This window comes from Rhamphochromis longiceps, linkage group LG15, assembly GCF_057381845.1.
Source record: "Rhamphochromis longiceps isolate RC_006_pf linkage group LG15, R_longiceps_female_GT1.1, whole genome shotgun sequence".
NCBI lineage: Eukaryota > Metazoa > Chordata > Actinopteri > Cichliformes > Cichlidae > Rhamphochromis > Rhamphochromis longiceps.
The window spans coordinates 40,702,600-40,729,027 of record NC_140571.1 but is presented as its reverse complement, the minus strand read 5'-3'; the positions used below and the strand labels follow the sequence as shown (position 1 = coordinate 40,729,027).

At 40.3% G+C, this 26,428-nt stretch overlaps 3 protein-coding genes across 3 annotated transcripts in view; 2 read left to right on the top strand and 1 right to left on the bottom strand.

Annotated features, from left to right (window-relative positions):
* Positions 1-18: 18 nt before the first annotated feature.
* LOC146653204 (uncharacterized) lies at positions 19-2,443 on the top strand. The gene is made up of 3 exons (XM_085381425.1): positions 19-884; positions 1,418-1,516; positions 1,615-2,443. The coding sequence occupies exons 1-3, from the start codon at positions 119-121 to the stop codon at positions 1,710-1,712; spliced, it is 963 nt and encodes a 320-aa protein (XP_085237551.1). The 5' UTR covers positions 19-118; the 3' UTR covers positions 1,713-2,443.
* Positions 2,444-3,293: 850 nt separating this feature from the next.
* Positions 3,294-26,428, top strand: part of psmd1 (proteasome 26S subunit, non-ATPase 1) — a 41,456-nt gene continuing 18,321 nt past the window's right edge. Inside the window, exons 1-17 of the mRNA XM_085381424.1 lie at positions 3,294-3,478; positions 4,047-4,090; positions 4,349-4,422; positions 4,727-4,896; positions 5,052-5,260; positions 5,407-5,550; positions 6,534-6,760; positions 7,079-7,139; positions 7,776-7,904; positions 8,048-8,136; positions 8,243-8,321; positions 8,476-8,649; positions 8,802-8,913; positions 9,601-9,797; positions 10,192-10,287; positions 10,736-10,800; positions 24,220-24,334. Of these exons, the coding sequence (XP_085237550.1) occupies positions 3,463-3,478; positions 4,047-4,090; positions 4,349-4,422; positions 4,727-4,896; positions 5,052-5,260; positions 5,407-5,550; positions 6,534-6,760; positions 7,079-7,139; positions 7,776-7,904; positions 8,048-8,136; positions 8,243-8,321; positions 8,476-8,649; positions 8,802-8,913; positions 9,601-9,797; positions 10,192-10,287; positions 10,736-10,800; positions 24,220-24,334 (2,001 nt within the window). The 5' untranslated portion in view covers positions 3,294-3,462. The remainder of the gene's footprint in view (positions 3,479-4,046; positions 4,091-4,348; positions 4,423-4,726; positions 4,897-5,051; positions 5,261-5,406; positions 5,551-6,533; positions 6,761-7,078; positions 7,140-7,775; positions 7,905-8,047; positions 8,137-8,242; positions 8,322-8,475; positions 8,650-8,801; positions 8,914-9,600; positions 9,798-10,191; positions 10,288-10,735; positions 10,801-24,219; positions 24,335-26,428) is intronic.
* Positions 13,349-20,181, bottom strand: htr2b (5-hydroxytryptamine (serotonin) receptor 2B, G protein-coupled). Its single transcript, XM_085383041.1, has 3 exons — positions 19,635-20,181; positions 15,373-15,573; positions 13,349-14,860 (listed from the first exon to the last, which is right to left on the bottom strand). Exons 1-3 carry the CDS (start codon positions 19,909-19,911, stop codon positions 13,902-13,904), a joined length of 1,437 nt encoding a protein of 478 aa, XP_085239167.1. The 5' UTR covers positions 19,912-20,181; the 3' UTR covers positions 13,349-13,901.

Genomic DNA, 26,428 nt, shown 5'->3' with positions numbered 1-26,428 from the left:
CACACACACACACCCTTCCCGCTGATGACCGTAAACAAGTTTCACCGGTTCACCCTCCGGCAATGGATTGACGATTCATGTAAATAAAACAGATCGACGCAGCTTAAATTGCGCAAGGATGGCGGACGAGGAGTCACTGAAGGACACGCTACCGGACGAGGAGAGGGAGTTTCAGAAGGCTATAGCGAAAATTGGAGGTAGCGAGAGGATTTATTTGGTGAGTGATGTCTGCAGAAGTAAAGATTTGGACGGAGATGACGCCAAAATATTGCAGGAGTTCGTACGCGACATGTTTCACGACGGCAGTCTGGTGGCAAACGGTCATGGTGGCCCCCAGTCAAGTCCGACGAGCGATCATGGCGGTAAAGCAAGTACAAACCACGTTTCCAGCGAGGCGGAGACTGGAAAGGGCAATGAAAATTATCTAACAGCGAGGCCCAAGGACTTGGAATTGGGAGAGGACAGAGAGAAAAAGAGACGACCAGCGGGTAGTAGCAATGCTCAGAGGACAGCAACGAGGAGGGCGAACAGTCACAGCCTGAAGCGAGCGATAGACTCCCCTGTCATCATATTCATCTTCAGACAGACTTTCATCGGCCGAGCTCCAAACGAGGTATGCTTAAAAGAGATCCTCAAGGATGTAAAGGCACGCACGAAACGCGCTACAATCGCTCGGCCAGCTCTGATTGGATTAATCCACACAACCGACGAGAGCGCCGAGACGCGCCGGTGCGCCCAGCTTCTGGAGCGTCTGATCCGCTCGGTGTTCCACAACCATGCATCAGAGGCGATATGGGTCGGCTGCTTCATCCCGAAGACAGACACCCTAATGCTCAGCATCAAGAAAAACGTCTGCAGAGTTATACATTCATCTCAAGCAGCAGGTGTACACACATTCCACTTGTAGCAAAACCTCAGAAAAGCTTATTTATTTCATGCAGTGTGTAGAAAAAAAAAATGTTTTAGTGTGACCATCTGCAACAACCGCACACACCCATGTCAGCAGGACACATGCTTGTAAACATGGAGTTTGAACCCTGGCACATTTAACCAGGCCAGCATGGGAATATTGTACAATGTACAGCATATTAGATCAGCAAGAGGCAAACAGCATAATTTGTCCAAGATATAATATGTTAACTATTATACCGAAGCCTCCACTACTCATAATATGATCGTTGTATGCTCACCAATGAGCACTACTTCAATTCAAGTCCATACAGGACATACTTTAATGTACTTTAATGAGAGAGCTCACTCTTGTGTAGGCCACTTCATGACACTCACAAGACCACACTGCACACATTTTTCTTCCCAGGCAGGGCTGCAAAGGCCAGGAAACAATGGGAGCATTCACAAAACGGTCACCCCCTTAGAAAAGCTGCCACATTGTTAAACGCTTCTTATCGCCTTTCAGATAATACTAGGGATGAAGGGAACCCAGTTTTCTGGCCATTGCAACGTTGGTTCAGCCACAGGAGAAGAGAAGACCGAGGTTCAAGCAGCGAGCAAAGAGGTAGCTGCAAAGTAACTTCAGCAGAGAAATGCCTGAACTGCACCACAGTCCTGCAGTCACTTATTTTCACTGCAAGCTCACAAGTTGTCTTTTTTCAGGTGATGCTGAAAGTGCAGAAGAGGGCATCCCTCTGAAAGCCTGTGCCTTGTCTACTGGACCAACTCTGAATGGAGATCCATCTGGAGGAGACGGCTAATGTAACCTGTGTGCTTTTTAGACTGTGAAAAGAGAAGCTGACCTCAGTGCTTTGCTACAGTGTTACAATTTTTCTTTGTGATGCTCAGGGACCCACTTCTTATGAGTCAGCATACTTCTTGTCACGTCAAAGCCACCTAAACACTGTCAGGTTTGAAACATGCATTAGTTTGTTACGTGTTGAGAAAGCGTTAGACGGCTTACAGCATAAGTACTCTTATAAAATGATACAGGACTTGATTCCTGGCTCACTGTTTGTCAGGGAACTTGTGTATATCAAATACAGGGAATTAAAGAACAAAATCAACTGACATGATAAAAGCCTTAAAATGTGAAATCTCGCACAGTTTACCTGAATCCAGGTCACGTTCTCGCCTAGAAGCACTGCACTAATTTTCCGGAAAACCGTATTAATTGGATAACAGGGACCCTGGGTGCTTTACTTAAGATTTTATTTTTCATTTTCATTAGGATTTTGTGTCTTAGAGGCAACTTTTAGGACCACCAATATTTGTAACGAGATTTATGTCACTTGTATTTATGTAGCCTACTGACTTATTCATCCCTTTAAATAAACATAATTGGACTTGCCTGAGTGTTCAGCTTTGTTTTAAAACACATACTCCTTGCCTATTCTTTCAATAAAGTAAAAACTGCCTGGGTGACAACTAGTAGTCATCGAAAGCTGTATTGTCATACAACTTTGCATGAAAAACACGCCGCCCCTTGGCTTCCACGATCTTCATTTAATTGCCAGATGTGCTAATTTACTGTTTGTAAGCGACCTGCCTTGTCTTGACAGAAACGTAGAAGATAGTGATGTGTCGGTCGCGAATGAAACTGCTCTTAGAGCCGACTCTTTGAAGTGAACGACATGAGCCAACTCCTTATTGGGAACCGTGGGGTTTGTTTTTTTTCTTTCTCTCACCCTCTCTCTCGCACTTTTTCTCCACTCCACTCCGCACACGAGCCTTGTGCAGTTGCAGATGATAAAGGATTCAGAAAGTTTATTCATGCAGGCCCATAAGACAGAGAATGTGTATCTTCTTTTTGTTTTCATATTTTAATTTATATTTAATTGTGTTGTGGTTTGCAGTGTTTTGTGTTGTTTCACTTTAAAATTGTTTAAAAGGAAAAAGCTGAAAATTTAAATAGTTAAAAGTTGAAATCCTTTACAATAGTAATTCCTTTTGTGCATAATTTTATATTATGGTTAATAATAAATTAATTAAAGCAACAAAACAACCTGAAGAGTCGGTTGGGAGCCGAAAGCACCGGATCTTTTTAGTGAGTAGAGCCGAAAGAGCCGGTTCTCTAAAAAGAGTCGGAAATCCCAACACTAGTAGAAGAGCTGCTGGGCTGGCAGGTCGCCATTTGAGGTGCCAGTGTAAAAATCGGATACATTCAACTACATTTACAAATTCCCCACATTTTTTCAAATAATATTTACGTTATCTTTATGTTAATTAGTTATAAAACTGGAATATGTTGGTACAACTGATGAATCCAGCGTGAATTGTATACATTTTTTTACGTTTTTAATCAGGCATAGTTACAGCTGGCCAACCCGAGGGTCCTTCAGACAGGGACTTGCGGTGTTGAACAAAAAGAAGTTAGCAGCGGCTGCGTTCAGTTCGGTGGTTAAACATATCCAAATATTGCAAATCTTTTCTTTAACTTCCCACAAATCACACGAAATTCCGCCGTCACACTAGGATACGCGGGGCCGAGGAGGGACCGAAGAGCCAATCATGATAACATCTGCCGGTAAGTAGTTAAAGGTAGCTTTATTTTGTTAGCCGTTGCCATTGATTTAGCTGAGTCACACGGCTAGTACTTGGCAGCCCACCATAGACCGTTGATCACATATAAAATTACTAAAGTAGTTATAGTAAGGAGAAACACATTTCATTGTGGATTTCCCGTGCTTCAGAAATGGTTTTAATCACTACAAGGCTGTTTAAATGGAGGAAGCGGAAATAAATTACAGTAATGGCAACAGCATGGATCTTTATAGATAAACATGTTCATTTTTGCTTTCATCTGAGACGTAATTTCCGATGACGTTATGTGTTTGAATACATCCTAAATGCTGCTGTCATCTTAGTATTGCTATAAACAATCTTCAAATTGCCAGATTTTGGGCTAACATTATATTTGATCCTCAATAAGCTTCTGTATCTCCTCAGACCGTATTGTAATGTAATGTATTCTTAGAATGTATTGTCTTTGATTTGCAAATGTATTTAGTATTTGAAATGACCGTTGGATCAAAAGAAAAGTATTTGGATTTTATGAAGTAAACATCCATTTAATAATTTCTTTTGTTTTCTAGCTGGAATTATTTCTCTCCTTGATGAGGATGAGCCCCAGCTTAAGGTAAGAGTTGGCTGTAGGGTAGTCAATTGAATATTCGGGTAACGGCAGATTTTCATGTCTTGTTATCTCACCACAAGAGATACAGTTGCAGAGATAAAGTCTCTTGACTTTTATGAATTGTCAGTGTGGCCCATCAAGTTTTGGTCAATGTTTTATTTTTCTACGTGACATAAATGTAAACTCATTTGGTGTATGCAGTATTACATAAAAGTGAATACAAAGATGAATATTTAAACAACACGTCTGTTTTTCTTGCAGGAGTTTGCTCTGCACAAGCTAGATGCCATTGTGAATGACTTTTGGGCTGAGATTTCAGGATCCGTGGATAAGATGTAAGTAGCGAAGAGCTTATATTATAGTTATTACAGTACTGTAACATAAGTCAGCAGGAACTTAAGCTCATTGTTTATTTCTATGTCTGTTGTAGGGTTAAAGATTTAACTGACTTTCCCTGTAAATGCTGAGACACTGACATCAGTATTTACTCTCCCTCAAAGCTCCCTCATAGTTCAGTAATAAATGCAGAACTGAATGATTTTGATCATCTCTGATCTGATCTACAATTTACTCAATGGTGATTAGAAAAATGGCTCCTGACAGTTTTGTTTTATGTAACTCGTTGTTGTCTCCTCACAGTGAAGTCCTATATGAGGATGAGTCTTTCCGGAGTAGAGAATTTGCAGCCTTGGTGGCCTCCAAGGTTTTCTACCATCTTGGAGCCTTTGAAGAGTCTCTAAATTATGCTCTTGGTGCAGGAGATCTTTTCAGTGTCACAGATGACTCAGAATATGTGGAGACCATCATTGGTGAGTGGGGGGGGGACTTCTTCTCTTCTTACCAGTGCAAAGTAAAATAAAGATGTAATGTTGGACGTAAGGTTTATCCTCCATTGCTTTCTAATGAAAAGTATGTATGAAATAAATATATTTACCTACATAACTTGTTATTTTTGTGGATGCAGCCAAATGCATCGACCATTACACCAAGCTGCGGGTGGAGAATACCGAGCTGCCAGAGGGCGAAGAGAAGAAAACCATAGACCCCCGTCTCGAGGGCATTGTCAACAAGATGTTCCTGCGTTGCCTTGACGATCACAAGTATAAACAGGCCATTGGCATCGCCCTGGAAACAAGACGTCTGGACATGTTTGAGAAAACCATCTTAGAATCAGTCAGTGCAGTTTTCTGCTAACTTGAGATTATTTTGGATCTTTATAACAAGTTTTAATAAGATTTACGCTTTGGTTACTGCTGTTGATTGTTCAAGGTTATTAACGTTTCATCTTAAGAATTTCTTTCTTTTCACTTCCCTTCCAGAATGATGTGAGTGGCCTCCTTGCCTACAGCTTGAAGGTGTGCATGTCCCTGATGCAGAACAAGAAGTTCCGTAACGACGTGCTGAGGGTGCTGGTCAAACTCTACATGAACCTGGAAAAACCCGATTTCATCAATGTCTGTCAGGTAACAAATGAATTGTTCAAACACCTGAGCCAAGGAAACTGGCGCGGGTGATCGTGCTTTCACTTCTTTTTTTCCCCCTCCAATGTTTTATCCATTGATTTGTTGTTTGTGACAGCATACACAAACACAGAAAAGAAATAAAAGGCTTTCAGGCACGAAAACATACGGAGGGAATTTAAGACAGTGCGACTCTCGAAGTTCTCAAACATGAAGAAAACCTGTCAAGAATATAACAAAAATATATTAAAAACATTTTTGCATCTTATGGGGCCGAGAAAAAAGTAAAGATCACAGCTTGTAAGAGATAATATGGTATTATTGAAGAAAAGGCCCTCATCTCCTATTAAATCTCCCCTGAATATCTGGTTTACACATGCATAATTCTTCCAGTTGTAGAAAAGATAACATCCTTAATCTAGTTTCGTAGAAGAGGTAGACTTCCAATTTATATGTTTCTTGGCAAGCACAATTCCTTCATACAGATGAATCTGGATGCCAGGTGAAAACCCAAGGGTTTCTACGGAGCATCCAAAGATTGCCAAGTTATGGTTAGGTTTAACGTCTCTGGAGAAGGCTGCTGAAAGCCACTAAAATGACGTTATGAAAAATGAAAACTCCAAATGATAAGATCAAAATGTATATGTAATCACAATCTTCATGATTCCAGAGAGTTTTTTTGCTATAAAGTTCACTTTATAGCAAAAAAACAACAGTAAATGATGAGCGTTCTCTCTAGCTGGTATAATAAGAGGAAAAAGGTGCCCATTATAGCAGGTATTTTTTGTTAGATAAGAATCTCTAACGATCAGTCAACCAAACCAACATCTGCCCTGAGTCATGCTCAGAGTTATTTGTGTGATTTTTAAAATAGTTGATAGTACTGCTGTATGTTGATCACATGTACAGCTTTAATTTAATAGATTTTCCCAAACTATTTCAAACTAACATCCCTCTCCACTTATCTCTCTCTCTCCCCACTCCAGTGCCTGATATTCCTGGATGATCCGCAGGCTGTGAGTGATATCCTGGAGAAGCTGGTGAAGGAGGACAACCTGCTAATGGCCTACCAGATCTGTTTTGACCTCTATGAGAGTGCCAGCCAGCAGTTTCTGTCCTCTGTCATTCAGAACCTGCGTACCGTTGGGACACCTATTCCTGCAGTCCCTGGTTCCACAAATACAGGCACTGTGCCCACGCCAGACAAAGAGAGGTAGGCAGGGACAAAGAGTGACTAATTCTGAAGCACTTTGTCTTGGTTCATGTTTATAGGTCTTGGGCTTTTTCAGAGATAGTGGCTCTGATTTAAGGCATTTCTCTGCAGAAGAGTTATTTTAAAATGCTGTATTGTGGGAAAACCTTTTGACCCTTTGTCAGTGAGAATAAAGCCCACTAAGTTTCTGGTGGGCATCTTAAACCTTCTGAAATGAACCAAACTAAAGTAAAGAAATACAAAAGATTGAGTTTGAATTGAGTCTAATACACACACATCTTACAGACTGAAACTTGTTGTCTCTTGTATGTTTTATAGTGATGCAATGGAGACCGATGACAAAGCTGGCAGCTCACCTGCTGGAAAGCCTGCAGAAACGGTTAGCAGTTTGGATTTTTGGGGGTTTTAACTGCAGTATATCTTTGATAACTGGAGCCTGCACAACAAAGCATGTTCACCATAATCAGTACAGCTTTGTCATGTGATCAAGGCTAACAATCACAGTCACGCTAAGCAGTTTGTATACATGCACATAAAACTGGTTGCGTTGGCATCATCTGGAAAAGTCTAGAGCCACACGGTTCTCACAGGAATAACAAAAAGTAATCCTGAAACTTGATGAGGAATTCTAAAATATACTGCGAGTTAAAAGGAGTTTATTAGAGTCAGAATCAGAATCGTGTTTGCCAAGTGTATATATAGCAGTGTAGTCTAGTTAAGCATTCAAAGTCGAGAAGAAAAGTTCAAAGAAAAAATGCAGATTGCACATCATTAGTACTACCTTACTAAATATCAATACTAACTCAGTGTGGCCTTTAGCTGCAGTCTTGATAGTGTTATTGAATGCTGGGAGGGAGGAATGAATATAAAACTTCAAGTTAAAGTTGAAAGTAGAAAGAAGAAAATCAATTGAACAGTAGTTTTGGGGGGTTTTTTGGGGGAGGGGGGTTAAATAAATACACTGATTTGCTGCCTTTAATATATCCTGTCACATTGTCCTTCTGTCTTTTTACAGAAAGATGAGTCCAAAGACCAGAATGCAAAGATGATCAAGATCCTGAGTGGGGAGATGGCCATTGAGCTTCACCTACAATTCTTAATTCGAAATAACAATACAGATCTAATGATTCTGAAAAACACAAAGGTAACGTTCGCTGCCAGTGTAATGTGCAGTTTTGAAGAAGATTGTTTACAACCAGATGAACTGCATTTTGCTTGAGGTCACTTAATGTGCCGTAGCGACCACTTCCTGAAACTCCCTGATTTTTGTGCCTCCTTTTACTCCAGGACGCGGTTCGAAATTCAGTGTGCCACACAGCTACGGTTATAGCCAACTCCTTCATGCACACAGGAACCACAAGTGACCAGTTCCTCAGGTAACTGTGCTGGGAGGATGATAAAACACTGAAAAGATTACAGAGGGATATTGATAAACGTGTTGTTTTCGAGTGACTATAACCCCAGTGTTTTTTGTTCTTGTAGAGAAAACTTAGAATGGCTGGCAAGAGCAACAAACTGGGCAAAATTCACAGCGACAGCAAGTCTGGGTGTCATCCACAAGGTAGAGTTCTGGCACAATGATGGTAATACTAAGAAAACCAGAAAGGATTTTGTTCTAATGTTATGCTTTTCTAATCTTACTGCCTGCTCAGAATGTTTTAGACAAAGAAAAAAATGTTTCTAATGTTCAAAATGTTGAAAATGCTTTCTTTCAGGGTCATGAAAAAGAGGCGCTCCAGTTAATGGCCACCTACTTGCCCAAAGATACCTCCCCTGGGTCTGCCTACCAGGAAGGAGGCGGGCTGTATGCCCTGGGCCTCATTCATGCCAACCATGGCGGGGACATCATTGACTACCTGCTCAGTCAACTCAAGAACGCCAGCAATGATGTGAGTTTTTAGGTTTGGTTTCATGCTTGGTTGTCAGATAAATGTTACACTTGTGCCCCAGCTAAAGCTTTTTAGAGAGCAGGAGCTAGTTTAAGTCTCTGTGTCAGTTTTATGCTCTCACTGATGGTGTGCTTTCTGTTCCACGGTCACAGATTGTCCGTCATGGCGGTGCTCTTGGCCTGGGCTTGGCTGCATTGGGCACGGCTAGGCAGGATGTCTACGATCTGCTCAAGTCGAACCTCTACCAGGATGATGCTGTCACTGGTACGTAGGCCCTGTCAGTGAAGGGGCTTTTTGAATTTTAAAGCCCCAGTTTGCTTTTTACTGTTCTGCTTACTAATAATAATGTTTCTACAAATATGACAAAGAAGGATTTGGTTTTTTATTTTTGTTTGTTTTGAGCATCTTTGCTACGTCCCTTATTAGAGTAGAACTTTCAGACGTTTTAAATATGTGTTTTGTTATGTTTTTTAATTGTATGTGGACCAAAAAAAAGCAGGGTTTTTTGTTTGTTTTTAATCCTGTGTGATGTGTTATGGAATTTTAATTAACAAAGCCTACAGACACAGTGAGCAGTAGGCCAACAACTTTTAATAATAAACACAAGCATGCTTGGAGAGAGCCGCCATCATGGGGCACTGACAGCAGTCTCTCTACCAATGAACAGCACAGCCCTGGTTTAAATACAGTCAGACAAAAGTACTTTCACAGCTGTTAACCCTCTCCAGAATGTGGGAGATTTTTTATAACCTTATCTCTTCTTACCGTGATTGCCCCTTGTCTCTTCCCCCATCCTCAAAAACACAGAACAAAAGGCTTCACACCTGTGGAATTTCCCCCGCTTTGTCACCCCCTTTCTCAGAGGCCTAGCTGTGTGTGTGCAATAAAGTTAGAGCTGAATGCTCTTCCACATGTTTATTGTTTATTTTTTCTGCTTCTGCGACCTCCCAGGTGAAGCTGCAGGGTTGGCTCTTGGTCTCGTCATGCTGGGCTCCAAGTCGGCTCAGGCGATCGAGGACATGGTGGGCTACGCTCAGGAGACGCAGCACGAGAAGATCTTGCGTGGCCTGGCAGTAGGAATTGCCATGGTCATGTATGGACGTATGGAGGAGGCTGATGCCCTCATTGAAAGCCTCTGTAGAGACAAGGTATGACTAAAAAACACTCAAAAATCAAATTATGTACACCATCAGGTTGAAACTTCTGTCAAAAAAAGTGACAATTGTCTTTGCCATAGGGTCAACTTACCAATATCTAGAAAATAATAGAAGTTTGATTCTTTAATGGAAAGAATCTCAGTCTGCTTCATAAAGGTCACTACTCTCCGTAAAGCTCACAATTCACTGTGCCGATATTTGATGTATCAAATCCCGTCTGCACTTACTGAACCTCAGGTTGTGTGTATTTCCCATCACATGTGAGACTCTTCCTCTGTACTTTGTGCCAAGATCTAGATGTGGGAAATTACTCAAATTATGTTGATCTTAGTTGTGTATCCAGACACAGTCTTAAAGCTCTGCTTTCTTTCACTGTCTACGGTAGGACCCCATCCTGCGGCGCTCTGGTATGTACACTGTGGCAATGGCATACTGTGGCTCTGGGAACAACAAGGCCATCCGACGCCTGCTACATGTCGCTGTGAGTGCTTCCTTTTTTCCTTCTTTACAACACTGTCACTGAAGGGAGTGCAGGTTTATAATGATGGCACTGAAGCGGATGGAAGATCCACTAATGGCCGGCCTCATAATAGCTGCTAGTCATAATATTGTCAAAAGTATGATTGTTTATTTTCTCCCTTAATCTGTCTTTTTTTTTCAAAGCTTTAGTAGCTGCTGTTATTAAACTAGTGCCAGTTATTTAAAGCACTGTATTCTTTCAGGGATGATCTTGCAAAACTCTTTGCTAACAGAAATCACTGCAGAGGTGTGAACCACTTTTGTCCTGCAGGTGGCACTTGGTGCTAACTGAATTTATTAGACAGCTTAATAGTAGAGCATATTTCTTTTACTCTGAGTAGTAGGGGATGTGCATTTTTAAGATTAAATCAAGTCCCGTTTAATTGACTGCCTTTCTTTTGTCTATTAAGGTGAGTGATGTGAATGATGATGTCAGACGGGCTGCTGTCGAGTCCATTGGCTTCATCTTGTTCAGGTAAGCCAGACCCCATTCTTTAAACTATGAACGCTCTGTTTTGGTTTTTTCCGCATGCACCAAAGGCCTTTCTCTTTAAAACCTCAATACTTGTGCCAAAATTCCAGCTTTATGCAAAACACAACCTTTGAACAAAGACATACTTATTTGAGCAGATCAAATCATGCATCTGGTAAAAGGAAGGTATTCTGAAGGGTTTTCTAAATATCATTGTTATTACAAATGATGCTTCTTTATGTTAATCTTTTGAAGAGTTTTAAAAAAAGTTATATAATGACAACCAACCAGTGCTCAGTTTGCTGTCCGTCCGTTTATTTTAAACAGTTGCACAGTTATCTTTGTTTGCTGAGGGGAGGTAGAATTAAAGCTAGATGGTTTATGGTTGTTGATTTCAGTGTGTGTCACATCTGCCGCTAACTGGCTGTCTATCTTAAACGCAGCTGGCACACGAACAACAACCTCCACAAAGAGGCACGTGCATTATAGTAGAAACTCAGTGTGATTTTAGATGCTAGTTATATGTAAATTAATAAATAAAAATCATTACCTTAAAAAAAGACTTGCAGAATGCTTACGGCAAAAGAAAATGGCACAACTATAGCCATCCGTATTAAGGTTAATAGCATTAGCTGCCACAGTAACTTTATAAAGCCGATACCTGTGGATACTCTGGTGTCCCCCACAAACTAGAAGGAGAACAGGGAGTTTACCAGTTTTTCCATCATTACAAGCAGCTGATCTCTTGGTTACTTGTGGGAGTTTTATTTAGCTTTACTACAGTTAGCTTGTTTGGGATTTTAACTTGTGAAGTGAAGTGTTGTTGGTTGATTGGCTAACACAAAAGTGTTAATGTAGCAGCTGGCAAATGAATGAAACCAGTGAATGTCATTTCCATGCAGATGTCCTGGAGCTTAGTTGGCTTTAACCAGTCAGGTTCTTGTTATTCACTACTGACACAGAAACAGTTTGGTTTTCTTTCTTTTTTGCTTCAGTTTTCCTGGCTGACCTTGTGTTTTTTATATTTTGTGTAATGAGTTGTCAAAATTTAGTTTAGTAGTAGTTACTGGTCTTCATGAATGATGTTCCTCTGTCAGACAATGACACCACTGAGGTCCTTATCACTTTAACTGTCTTCTCCAGTTATTTACAGGCATTTATCCCACTAACATCAGTGTTTACCCACCATAGAGCAGGGCTCGTGCTAAACAGACTGCCTGGCCACTTCACAAACATCAGGGTGTGCATTTTTAAGCCCAAAAAGGCCATGTGATATCCTGTGATCAATCGGCCGCTACATAAACCTTGTGTAAATTTTCTCTGTGTTTAGAAAGACTTGTGAACCAGAGCTATTTAGTTTGCCTGCTCTTCTCTGATTTCTCACCCTAATGCCTTAAGAATAACTGCATGCACTCCGCCTCACAAGAAGAGCCAGGTTTGAATGCCTTACGTTTCAGCTTTTTCATACTAAATCAGCAGAGTTCCAGTTTGTTTGTTTGTTTGTCTTTTGTTTAACAGTGACACAGTCTATACAGGAATATAACTAATTAGGATTTTAGTTTAGTTGAATGTTTTCCTGGATATTTTTAAACAGAGAAATCAGGAATTGCTCCTTAAATATGCTGTCGTTACAGTATTCGTATTTTTCTTTTTCAGTGTAAATAGCAGTGTTTTTATTGCCAAACTCTGTTATCTGCTTTGGTGTTTATGATTTGGGGAAAAGTGAATAGCCTTTGTTTTGTTTTGTTTTGTTTGTCTTACTGTGGCTGTTATGCTGTGTTTTGTTTTGCCCAGCCCTTATTTATGATAGAGGCCATTTTTTCCGATCACATTACAGTAACATATGAATGTGGAGATCAACAGCATAACACACAGATGGTTAGAATTTGGCCTTTTTATCAGGAACACAAGAAATATTTTATTAAACACATGTAGATTTCCATTTAAAGTGAACATTTTCTATGTACAGTCTTTTTAAGTGGACATCTTTTTAACATGTCAAAACAGCAGGCTGCGATACACGTACAAGAGTGCTTTTCAAAGGTCCAGCAAATACATTAAGTATCGTTTCAAGAGTGCAAGGCGTTTATGTCTGTCTGTGTTGTCTTGACAAAATATAAGCATGTAGATGGTTTACAGCATATTTAGACAGCAAAAGTTGAAAGCATCAGAATAGGAAATGTACTGTATGCTGCATTCAGGGAGTTTCCAGGTCATCATGATGTCCTGAACTTTGTGGATGTAGTGTTCATAGTTGAAAATAGATCCTTGTGTAACTGATGTAAACAAACATTAGCGATCACTTACTAGTTTCTAAGTGAGGTCACCACCTTGAACCCTGGAGGGCAAAACAAGCCTTCCTTAGACTTCATGTGCTTTACTTTCACCAGAGTTATTAAACCAAAATGCCAGCTAATGTTCACAAGCCGCTCAGTTGTTTACAGCTGCTGGGCAAGTAAAGATAATGGCACTAAATGCTAACACACCTCTCCTGAGGCTGCCGTACAAAAACAGCAGCCAAATCCCACCAAAGGCTAAATTATATTACATTATTATAAGCTTAACAGATGAGTTTCACCTTCCAAACGTGGCATTAGTGACCCATCTCAAACAAAAATAGATAGACCTGCACCTACTGTTGTTTTTGTTTTGGGGTTTTTTGTGTATGTGCTGGTGGCAGTGTAAGTGCACTGGGGGGATATTGTTACATATTGCAAATATTGCCAAATGGACTGCAGCTTGTGCAATGTACACTTTACAAGTATGGAAAAACATGCAGTATTTTAAATATCAGTGTTTTTGAAAGTTGATCTGGACATTTGCAGCTTGTAACATATTAAAAACGAGTTCTCTGGTGCTCTGATGCTCTGAGTTAGCCAGCATTTTGGTGTTTTGCCCTCTAGGTGTGCGCTACAAAAGACTATGAACAGTTTGGGGTTTGTTGTCTTGCCATTAAATGTATCCAATTGACAGAAACATCTGTTCGTGACAAGCCTTTGTCTTGAAAGAACTCAAATTTGCAACATAAATTTTATCCACTTTAAGTACCCCCCCACCCCCACCCCACCCCCGATTTATATTCATTTGCTTTGCGTGTCCATAGTCTATACACAGCTAACATGTTCCTCCTGCTTATCATCTTCATTTTCAGTCAGAAGTATTGTGTCTAGCACAACACCACTAGATGACTGTACAGGTGGTTGCCGACACCTCAGCGGACTTTGGTAGGCCACAGCTCCAATGCTGTTCTTCATTCCCCGTTTCATGAATAGCTTAGAGTTCTCTGCCATGGAAGATTTGATTGAAATCCTTGTTAGAGTCCACTCTGCAGTTGATGGCCTCAGATGTCCTCCTGACAGGTTACTGGCACAGCTCCTGTAATTACAGGTGATGTAACGTGTGAACGCCTGCCTGAAAGTTTTGTTGAATAGGGTGTAGACCAGCGGGTTAATACCTGATGACACGTAACCCACCCAAACAAAGATCTCCATGAGCCGGGCAATGACGTTGGGATCACACCCTTTGCATAGCACTGAGGTGATATTTGTAATAAAGAAAGGGCACCACATGACTACAAACAGGAGGAAGACTATGCCCAGTACCTTGGATGCACGCTGCTCGTTGCTCAGAGTCTGCATGGACTTCTTGCCCATAGTTGACATCCTGCGAAAGGACTGTTCGTATGGCGTGTGAGCGATCGTGGTGCCTGCATTTGGCTTTTCCTGCATCCGGGGAAGTCTGCTGTCCAGCACATTCATTTGCTCGGCTTCAGTTGAAGCCATAGACTGCTCCCTTTGAAAAACTGTGGACACCGCCGGAGAGCTAAAACGCTGAGTGACCTTTGACCTGAGCAAATAAACCTTTTTGCGCAACACATGGACAGTGAGTAGATAGATGACCATCATGATAGTCAAAGGGATGAAGAATGCTGATAAAGAGCCAAATATGATAAAATCCCAGAAGGTGGTTGGTTTCAGCAGGCACGTGTGGTTGCTGTTGAAGGTGATGTTGTTGGGAAGGTGGTAGTTCTTAAGGCCCCTAATAGGAATTGGAATTGCAATACCTAGAAAAACGACAACAACATTAAATACTGGGAAACACTGGTTATTACCACACTGCTCCCCGGGCGCCTGCTTAGTGGGCTGCCCACTGCTTCACTGAGTGAATGGGTCAAATGCAGAGAAAAACAAGTAATTTCCCCATGGGGATCAATAAAGTATCCATTATTATTATTATTATTATTATTACTCATTGGATGAACAGCTTACTGGCTTGCATTTGTTTTGTTTTTTCTGCAAATGCAGTAATTTTTCATTTGAGAGAAAGAGCTGCTTTTACTGAAACGTGTCTCCAATAACAAGGCATGACTGATTGCAGCATCTTTGTGTTTACAGCTTACTGTAAAAAAGTCACAGTGGACTTTAAATCACATCAGTGCTGTTTATATATATGTTGCTGTTTTATGTCATCTGGCATGCATTTCTGAGTGTAAACCAGGTCTTGTTGGGGCTTTTATGTTTTGAGTTTTGACTTTAAAGACTGCTGTAGAGCTGAAGGCTGAACTGACAAACTTACAAATGGATATGAGCCACACCAGTGCGATCTTGACCAGCGCTTTTGCTCTGGATTTGTACTGGCTGTGTTGAATCGGCTTCTTGATGGCAATGTAGCGATCCAGTGAAATGGCACAAAGGTGCATGATGGATGCAGTAGAAAAAAGCACATCAAGGAAGAGCCAGATGGGGCAGAGAAACTCAGGAAGAGGCCATCCAGAGTCTAAAGAGAAGATGAGATGGAAATTAGAGTTGGCAGATAGTTTAATATACTTGTGGTGTAACTCGTTTTCTTGCCAAAAAGAATGCGGTCATACTCTCTGCCCGTTAGGGTAGATATCAGACAATGGCAACGGGTTTGAAGTAGCACTCGTGCAAATGATTGCTGTTTGTTTATCTGTGAGGAATCACTTTACTGGAAAAAGGAGGGTTCGCCGAGTGTTTATGGAGCTCGGAGCTCTTTATGTAGATGTGGCAGAGACTGCGCTCAACAGTAGTGTTTATTTTGAGTTCTGGGTATAAAACTGGCAAGTAGTTGTTCTGGCTTTTGTCTCGTCATCCATTAACATAGTAAAAGACAGTTGTTGGAATTTTCCTGTGTTATGCCCGTCTCCTCCGCCTCCTTACTGCGCTGCTTTCTCGTACTCTGTTTTGATTAAGTTTGACATGGAAGCTTTTCTCCCCCCAAATGACAAATGATTGACACTTTTGGAAAGTGTTTATTTGTTATATTAGTTTTACAATGTTACTAAAGCAATCCTGCCCTTGTAAGCTTATTTTTTTTTATAGTTTTTTGTTTTATGGTTGCCTTTGAAAACATCCTAGTTCCACCACGTGGCAGCCCATTAAAAACTTGGAGCATAAAGCAGAGCTCTCCTGTAGTTCCTAGTTATACAAGGCTCGTGTCAGCACCTCAAAGTCATTTGCAATGTTTTTTCTTTTCTTTTTTTTGGTTTATAAGGATTACAAAACTGCTATTTGAACAGATGTGGGTGTCTAAGAGTCAACAGTGCAGGACTTTTATTAAAAAAATATGGGGATGAAGTGTTATTACTTAAAAAAGAATAAGAATAATTTGCATTTCTGGCAAGTATAAGAAAGAATGTGTTTATAGCACATTGCACAGTAGAAACGGCTACAATATCCACATCTCTTTAAATAAAAAAAAATATATAGAATAGAGGAGTTCAGAAAATCTAATGTATTAAATTACCACATTATTGGTTAGTAGAGAGCTGGCTTCTCACTTAGGCTTTTCTTTTTTCTTTTTTGGCTACAAGTTGGTTTATTTTAAGTTTACAAGAGTTTCTGTTCACATAGCTCATATTTTAAACAAGAGGACCTCTTACATTTTCCAGGTGTCTGTATACTTCTGCTCAGCAGATGTGGAAGAGTGGCTGAATACTAGAAACATTTTCTGGATTGGGTGTGTTGCATCATCTTTTCTTTGAAACCTATATATTTTAATTCAAAGTAAAGTGGGTTTCTCTGCCAGCTGCAGCCAGCTCTACCTGCCCTACTACTTTACTCCACGAGCAAGTCTGAACGGATGATCAAAGATAAAAGGAGGTTATAGCTGTTCAACTGGAGACACTTTGGTTAATAGAGAAATCAATTTTGTTTTATATGTGATTGGATCGCTAAAGGTAAAGGCCTAATAATTATAGTGACATTGTATAGAGCTGAAAAGAAAAAGAAATGTAACTAACTAACGAACTTCAAAGGACTAGCTGTTAGCCTCTCTGCACCTTCCTCACCTGTTATTAGATTATAAGAAGGGGGATAAAGGTTAAAAAGATAAATTGGACTTCAACCACCTTCATCATTTGCACACGGCTACAAAGCAAACACCTCTGGACACCGGACCAGCACATCTCTAGCCTTAATTAACAATGATAACAGTCTTAATTTACACAACACACGCACAGCTTTATTAGTCTGTCAGCTTACGTGTGTTTTTATTGTTTCTGATTATTTCAAGCCCAGCACAGCTCATCGACCCCACCTTACAGTTGTATCACTGATTTCACTGAAATATTTAGTTTAGTTGTGTTGACATTTGTGGTATTAGTGTACCAATGTACTATAACCTTGTCTATGTGACTTTGTTTATTTCGCTAAAGGTTGTTGGCACAGCATGACTGTCCGCACCGTCGTTAGCTATCCTTCACACTAACACACTGTTTCTGTCTGTGTCCTCATGACCTCTTCCAGTTCACCTCAGCGCTTCATCTCTCTCTAAATAGGAGAGGATGACAGCTGCCTGGGTCTTAAAATATATTTCACAAAAGCAGAGAATATTTTAGGAGTCTGTTTTTTGTTTTTGTAGACCTTTGTAACCTTTTAGCAGATAGAAATACTGCTGGAAAAATTAAAGAAATACATTTTAATCACAGTTGGTGTTTTCTCTCAGTTACGTGACTGGACTAGTTCTTAGGACTAAATATTTTCGGCCTAGATAAATTGCTTTAGAGGTTGCCGTATTGAAGTGATGGTTTGAACAAAGAAAAAAGAAATCAATACCCTTTCAGTTTCTTTTATGTTTCAAAGCCAGCTGCTTTTAGCTCAATACCCAGGTTTTTCATGGATCAGAATGGGCCTTTCGGTGTCTACTGAAGCGCGCATACAAAAATGAATGATATGAAAGGACAAAATCTGCACAGGCTTGTTGAACAGAAATCTGTGAGTTTTGTTGTTATATGTGGCTGTTTGATAAATTAAACTGTTTATTATGCTTGATGATGAACCCAAAATAAGTGTGGTTTAAAATACTAATTTTACTGATGATTTCTCCTTTGGCTGTGACTAAAACTTCTTTGGAGGGTTTACTGGGTGAATTTTGGGCTCAGTGTGCTCAATTATAGCAATGTGAAAGGGGATTAAGCTTCCTGGTAGACTGATGAACAGGCTTTATATGTTTCTAATGTGGAGAGTGATGTAAAACCCTTATAGCTGGTATCCTTTTCAATCCAGCGATCCAGTCAGAATTTAAATAGCATGTTTCCAGACACAGATTTGTTACAGAAATAGATGCAATGGCAGATTAATTGTAAAGCCCTTCTTTAATTAGATTCTGCATTAAGGTAAGCGCTTAAGCAGCATCTCTGAGCAATCTTACTTGTGCAGCTTTCAGTGTGACACATCCACATCTGCGCTCTTGTGTGTTAGGCATAATTATAATCCAGCTCATTATCTTTCAATTGAACTAATGGAGAATAATGCGTAGCTTTGCCATAGCTCTGTATTTTGTTGTGGTATGAAGAGGAAAAAAAGATGATACAAGTCTAAATCAGTTCCTGTGCAGCTGTATTTGCACAACACTATTAATGGAAAAATGGCTTTCCATTGGTAATAGTCCCAGAGGCAAGTCGTTCAGTCCAAGCTGTGGACCTGGCACCAAACCTTTGCCAGAGAAAGTAGACTGTTCACCGTCCACTATCTCTTGTTCTATTTCATCTAGAATAATTTGTTTAGAGATAGTCTTGATTGGATCTAATACTGCCTCTCAAATTGTTTTTCTCCTCTTCTGTTATCCCCAAGTCTTCTGGTCGTTATGCAGATATTAACGCCTAATGAAGGTTTAATACAAGTTTGCTGTGAATTAGGGGACATTCTTCATTAAATCACTTCGGTCACGCTTGAACTCACTTTAAAAAATTGTTTTCAAAATTTGTTGGTGGTTTGGACATCAATTTTCAGTGTTCTTCTGGATATTATGACAGATTATGATCTGTCGGGGCGATCGTGGCTCAAGAGTTGGGCGTTCGCCTTGTAATCGGTTCGAGCCCCGGCTTGGACAGTCTCGGTCGTTGTGTCCTTGGGCAAGACACTTCACCCGTTGCCTACTGGTGGTGGTCAGAGGGCCCGGTGGCGCCAGTGTCTGTGTGTGTGAATGGGTGACTGGATGTGTAAAGCGCTATACAAATACAGGCCATTTACTATATTAAAGAAAGAAATATAATCATTCCAATGGTGCTTTGTTCAGAGTCACACCTTAGACATGGGTGAGGTAATGTTGGCAGTTGTTTGCTGGGGGAGCGTCTGGAGTTTAAATACTGTTTATTTTGTAAGCATAATAAAAAATATTGTGATTTTTTTTTTTTTTTTTTTTTTTTTTTAAATAAATGTAAACGACCTTTTAAAAGGGAAAAAATAAGAAATGTTATGCTTGGGTTTCTAGGATTTTTACCTGTGCAGCTTTAATACTACCCATATAATGTAAAAAAGCATATGCAGTATATGTCCAATGAAGCTGTCAAAGCCAAAGCTCCGTGCTAAACTTACTGTAGAGAACAGTGACCAATGCAATGGGCATCACTAGGAGTCCCACCAGCAGATCGGCTACAGCAAGTGACATTAGAAAGTAGTTGGTAGCATTCTGCAGCTTTTTCTCCAGCGACACAGCGAGAATGACCAGGATGTTTCCTCCGATCGTGGGGATGATGACCATGACAATGAGCAAGGCAGCCCATTTCAGCTGAAGCTCAGACACTTTGCCTGCGTGTGAGCTGTTAGCCTCGAGCTGTGCCATGGCTGGCTGAGACAGGGTGCTGCTGAGCATACAGCGGGCTTGAGTGTAGGTCGGGGCTCTAATCTTTCTGGTCTGGGAGACTCGGTCAGCATGGTCACTGGGTCCCACAGGCAAGGGCACAGGGTAGGGTGAGACAGTTCAGGGGCGGCACACAAGATCCTGCATCCCGTAAAAGCCAAACGAAGATGATCTTTGTTCTTATAAAATCCAAAGCTGGCAATAATCCCAACACGATTAGTAGCTCCACAGTGCGATGTTCCGCAAGTGAGCAGGGGTCCTCACTTTCCCAGGCAGCTGACACTCTTGACATCCACTTCAAAGAAGAAATAGGTCTGTTAAAGGGGTAGTGATTAGTCATTTTCTTTACCCGAATAATGACAAAATGCAGCAATGGTAAGTAATAAATAGAGCAAAGACAAGTCAGATCATGAGTTATGTGAATGCCAAGCTGGGAAAACAGAGTGATGGCTTAAAAGCTTTTCAGATTTCTTCTGTTATACAGTTAAAGGTTAATAAAAGATGCAAGTTGTTTGTACACAGTGTTTCAGCTGATATTTGTTGATTAAAATTAGTAGATGAATGTGTAGGATTTTGAATTTATATACCTTCCAAAGCAGTGGTTTAAATGATGTCGAAACCCATTTTCAAATAAAAAAAATAAACTAGTATTGTGATAGTTTTGCAAAAGTTTCTTACCTGTTTCCCAAGGTAATGTTAGCTGTCCTTCTCCTTTTGTGTTTTCAGCTCTTTAAGTCTTTTCCCAAACCTTTACGTCTTAACGCTGTTGAACACTAAAACAGTATTCTGAGCTGGGAAAAGAGAGCCGCTTGACACCCCGTGCATTTCACTCTTTGCACACCTTGTAAGGTGGGACAGCTTGGTCTCTTTTAATGTCTTCTATCTCATCTTTAAATTTCTTCCCTTCCCATAGAAGAATGTGACAGAGAACGCCCTCCCTCAGCAGCGAATCCTAAATCTGTCTTAGTCTGAAGCGGTCCGTGATGTGGAATTTATTCGCTTCCACATGTTGGAGGAACTTCCAGTCTCGCTGCGCGTCACCTACCGCGATCACAGGTTTAAAACTTTCAGATGTTGTTGCTCCTCTGGTGCTCTCCCGTTCTCACTCGTTGCCTCTCGTCTGCAGCCTGCGATCAGCTCACGCTCGCTCTCTCTCGTCCCCTCCCTCCCCCTTCTGCTTGCAAGTGACTCAGACTCTATACAAAACAGATGAATGTCTTCATGATGGCAACATGCCAGTTGTTCTGGGAGGTAATTTCCTTCAACACCGCCGTCCTACTGTTTATATTTGTCACTTTCTGTTCACTCCTCTGCTCGAAGAAGAGGGGAGGTAGGAGCACTGTATGGGGGGAACCTTTTGTGTAGAGGTACATGCTTGAAAATGTACTTATACTACATAGCTGTTAAAGCCTTTTGTCCTCAGTGAGCTCACATTGAGAAAATCTCAGGAAACCTTTTTTTAATAGATGATATAGATTTTAAGAAATTATCCCCTATTTATGTATATTTTTGTTTTCTCTATAGATTTTTTTTGCTTGTAGTCATGATGTTGCTTTGATTTTTTGCTTTTAAAAGCAGATTTATTTATTTATTTATTTATTTTTTAAGTGAGAAGTTCAGAGTGTACCCTTGGATATTTTAGATGATACATGCCCCTTGTTTCTGTCAAGGTGGCAGTACATGCATAAGATAATCTGCTCTCTTTTACTTTGCTTATCCTTTAATGAAGTTTAATCTCTTCAGTCCCAGAAGTTGAAATTTTTTAAATGCTTAAATCATCACATCAGGTGTAGCACTGTGATTAGAGGCAGCATCTATCTCTCCAACAGCTGCTTTTACCCGAACATGTTTTCAGTATGATAACTAATCTTATTTCTTGGGATCTGCATGTTTGCCAACTTTTAAACTGCTGCAACATTAAAGGAAATAAAAACATTATGTACCATTAGACGTGACACTTTTTTTTTTTCTCCCAGTTTAAGCAGTTTAACAAGTTAACAGTCTGCCCTTTGGCAGCTGCTTATCACTTATTATTATAGCAGTATACTCACACGTGTTTGTTTTGTTTACTCTTTGGATGAATTTTGATTACCTTTTAGCGTAAACTATAAAAGCCACATGACCTCTTGTCTAAAATTAACATTGTCCAGGTGTTTTTCATGATGTATTTTACAACTGCTTCCTGTAACAGACAGGAAGCAACCGAATGTGATCTGCAGTCATACAGCAAGACCACATCAATGACTGCCAGTCACATTTCATGCAGAAAAATTACATGTTTTAAGATTTTTTTTCTTTGCTCTACACCTGCAACTTTGACTTTGAGTGGAGTCATAAACTTGGTGCTCGGTTTTTTTTTTTTTTTCCTCGTCTCTTTCCTTTGAGTTAATTCTGAGGTTTTTAAGTCCATCACGCATTACCAGGATATTGAACTTGAAGTCGAATTCCAGACGTCACAGCTTCACAGGCTTTCATGTGAAACAAATGCTGAATATTGATTTCTTCTCTCCATCTCACTTCTTCTATTTTGATGGTGGTTAAAGGTAATCTTTTACTGAAAAAAGCTGAAAAGGCTTCAGATTGAGCTATTCAGATAACCAATCGCCAAAGTTTTCTCAAGGTGTGCTTCAAGCTATTGTGCAGTCAGTTTCAAAAAAGCATCATAAATATTTTTATTTAACCTAAATGCTTATTCTGTGTGAGCCCTTTACAGTTTGGCTCTCACCCAAATGTAGATTGAAGGTCACCGTCCGTCGGTCTACAGGAATAGAAAAAAACCCTCTGGAGGTGACACTGAAATCTGATCCAAATCTCTCAGTGATTGCCACTTGTGATCTCGCTAAATCCTAATATAATGGTCGAGCTGAGCTTTTAATTCCAGACAGACCAGTGCAGATTACTCACTGCGGACATGCCTCCATATTGATGGACAGTTTAAGAGTTTGTGGCTTTTTGTGTGTGTGTGTGTGTTAATCTTATTATGACATATTTTTCTGAAGGGGCAACTTATTAATTCCAAGATGGAGTTTTTCCAGTCTATAGTGTTTTCTACTTCTGTTGAATAGGTTATATATTCTGTCCATTAACGCGACTGTTTTTAATGATGAGTAAAAAGACTGATTCAAACATTTCTTTCTATGCTTTATAGTTGTAAGGCTCATAACGAGGTGATTATAGCTTCAGTTATTGGACCCAGTGTAGTTCATCCAGTCAGTAGTGAAGTAAGTCATCTTTGTGAAGCTTTAAAGCTTCCAAGACTGTTTTTACTGAACTTATACCATAATTTTCATATAATTTGTGAACACATTTGTAGAATAATTCGGCATATACACAAACACAGTTTAAAGCCTTTTTTTTTTTTTTTTTTTTAACGAACTAGAATCCAATAAGCACCACTGTTTCATTCTCCTGCTTTTCTATTTGTTCTGTGGATCATTGAGCTTTTAGTGTTATGTGAGAAACAGGGACAGCCTCTTTATTTCCACTATAGCATTGCTGGGTCAGTTAGTTAAACGTGGCCGTTCTCTGTGATCCTTGAGTCACTGATTGGCATCTGTTTGCAGTTTAAAGCAGACCAACTCTTCATGCAAAACTCTGCGTGATCTCACCAATCAGCCTACCAATTCAAGCCCGGGCAGAGCCGTTGTTATCACAAGGGAATTATCAGATAATGTTCAACATCATGTTTTTGTTTTTTCCCTCCTCTTTTGTGCGTTTGCGTGTGCCCGTGCATAATTTGCTTCAAAGTGATTTTTGTTTAGTTTTGTTTTTTTTTAACTAAGAGAATTTTTACTCAGAAAACAATAACGACTGTCACCCGCTGAGCTAAATTTTGATATGATCTTGCAGGTTGTGCCTATATGACTAAAGCGGTGCTGGTAAATATGTGTTTATTTAGCACATTCCTTCACATTTGTAGGAATTTGTAATGTTTTTACCATGTGGTTAATATTGTACAATTTACCCAAACCATTTGGTTAGGATGTCCTCACTAAGATATGAAGTGTGTGTGTGTGTGTGTGTGTGTGTGTGTGTGTGTGTGTGTGTGTGTGTGTGTGTGTGTGTGTGTGTGTGTGTGTGTGTGTGTGTGTGTGTGTGTGTGTGTGTGTGTGTGTGTACATCAATTTTTTTTAATCAAAGTGAGAACCAAATGTAAAGATTTGGGGAAGTTTGTGAGAGTTTCTGATTGTTTAATTTTTCTTTGATAAATCACAGCATCCAGAAAGCTGTGATTAGTCCAGCAGCAATCTGAAATGATTAATGACATTTGTCTGTGATTAACTTCAAGTGCCTCTTCTTTCTACCCCTTTGTGTCTCCAGGACCCCAGAGCAGTGTCCCAGTGTGGTTTCTCTCTTGTCAGAAAGTTACAACCCTCATGTACGCTGTGGGGCTGCCATGGCTCTGGGCATCTGCTGTGCAGGGACAGGCAACAAGGTCAGTGTCTTTTCCTTCTTCTGCTCCAAAAATCTTTTCTGTCTTGTTTCTGAGCAGCTGCTATCAACACGTACTGCAATACTTCAAAATAAAAAACTGGCAGGAAACATTGGATTTTGCTAGCCGGACTTGCACTAGAATATAGACTAATATGTTATCAACAACATGTTTTTTATAAAAAAAGAGGAAAATATCTTACAATGGTGTCGCTGGTTTTCTCTTTACTTGAGGTTAATAGAGGGCTTCAGCCTTTTAAAAATTGTCCAGTCTTCCAGCTGTGTCTTATGAACTATATTGATTTAAGCATAGAACTAGACCTGAACTTTTTCTCTCTTTTAAATATGTCTTTACAAAGCACTTACCCCTCCTGGAGTTGGTAATCACAGCTAGAATTAATATTTTTTTTAAACTATGTGTCAAAGAAAAGCTTACATAGTATTTCCTTTACCACAAACGCAGCATTACACCTGCTGACTTCATTTGTCCCATGCGGCTTCTTTCTCCTCTTGGCGTAATGTGCATCAGCGATGCAAAGATTGTCTATGCTGAATGAACAGTTTCTCTTTAAATTGATAGCTTCCCTGTGGGGCTGGGGTGAGCGAGTACAGACTGACGTCTGTAACCTCTGCAGGAGCATCTACAAGAGCTTGTCTGCTTTCTTATGTCACACAGAATGATGGCAGAAGACGAAATGCTAAAATTTATGGCATTGTCAAAAAACTAATTACACCAAGATCATGGGAGAAGACTGCATTTGAACTTCATTTGTTTCAAGAGTGCAGTAATGTCCTGCCACAATTTCCTTACACTGCTTTGTAGATACTCCTATTCAGCACAGAGGGAAAAGGGTTAATTGCAGATGAGTTAGCATGCATTTTGTTTGGCTTCTCCAAAAAGAGGGAGGGAAGAGGACAGAAGACAGGAGTGCTGTCGCTCCCTGAGATGTTGGCTGCTCAGTCTTGGGTGACGCAGCCACAGCAGAATGATAGCATCCTCTTTGCACCCTCTTCCTCACTGAGACTCGAGCGTTAAGGAGAATATTTTGGACCAAGTCAGCCCAGAGGCGTGCTGCAGGCGTGATCGGCTCCGAAGCTCCACCGCTTGGTTTTTCCCTCGAATAAGAACTCGAGTACGTTAGAGGAGTGATGATGTTGTGACCAAAGAACTGGGTCACCTATTTAGAGGATGCACATTTGTTTGCTGTCATTTACAGCTTGGAGTTTGATGATATTTACTGGGCTGCTGCTCCTGATCTGTTTATATACTTGAAGGAGGAGATATGAACTGGAAAGTTGAGGAATGTTTTAACCGAGGCTGTTTGTGATTTTCTTTAAAAAAAAGAAAAAGTTCACTTTGTTTGGTGGACCTGATGGAAACACCGTTCACCAAAAAAATGTGTGGAAATGTAATCTTAACACCAAGCAGACTAACGAGACCTGTCATGTGATACTGTTTTATAAGTGTGTAATAAACTGGAAGTTACGTGGCGTTAGACCGTGCTCTGCGTTGCTCTATTTATTTGCACAAGCCTGCAGACAGTTATTAGCAGAGCTCAAATGAATCTAATTTAAAGACTGAGCCACACTGGAGCTCAAACATGAAGAAAACCCTGGATATGGATTAACGTGATCTTAAGTAACCAGTCCGCTGCACTTGATTGGATCTGACAGTAAATACTTTTAATTACCCCGCCTCCACCCCACCACTATGTCCTTCCAAGAACATATCACGGGCAGGATGTGGTGGACTAGTGTTGGCTTTCCACTCTTAACATATCATCCTGGTGCACGAGTGTCTCACCCAGCTGAGCTGAAGACATTCATGAAACATGGTTTATTTTACCTCCACTGTCATCATCCTAGTTTGTTTCTCTTTCCTCGGTGGAGCTGACGCCTCCTTCTGAGCCTGCTGGTGTAGGTTACAGTCATTTCTGTTCAGGAGAAACAAAAGTAACAATGATAGACTGTCTGAAAAACACAGGGGAGAGCAGAAAGGAGGAGGCAGCGAGGTAGTCCTGCCTCACTCATTCATTCACAGTAATCATGGGAGGAGACTGATTGTTGGACAGTTGTCAAGGACAACCAGATATGAATG

What these genes read in the sequence shown, in the direction of transcription:
- LOC146653204 (XM_085381425.1), top strand. Translation starts at nt 119, where the DNA reads ATGGCGGACGAGGAGTCACTGAAGGACACGCTACCGGACGAGGAGAGG. An exon ending in ACATTCATCTCAAGCAGCAG is followed by an intron (nt 885 to 1,417) that starts GTGTACACACAT and finishes ATCGCCTTTCAG; the next exon opens with ATAATACTAGGGATGAAGGG. An exon ending in TTCAAGCAGCGAGCAAAGAG is followed by an intron (nt 1,517 to 1,614) that starts GTAGCTGCAAAG and finishes GTCTTTTTTCAG; the next exon opens with GTGATGCTGAAAGTGCAGAA.
- htr2b (XM_085383041.1), bottom strand. Translation starts at nt 19,911, where the DNA reads ATGCTCAGCAGCACCCTGTCTCAGCCAGCCATGGCACAGCTCGAGGCT. An exon ending in ATTGGTCACTGTTCTCTACA is followed by an intron (nt 15,574 to 19,634) that starts GTAAGTTTAGCA and finishes TCTTCTCTTTAG; the next exon opens with ACTCTGGATGGCCTCTTCCT. An exon ending in GGTGTGGCTCATATCCATTT is followed by an intron (nt 14,861 to 15,372) that starts GTAAGTTTGTCA and finishes TCGTTTTTCTAG; the next exon opens with GTATTGCAATTCCAATTCCT.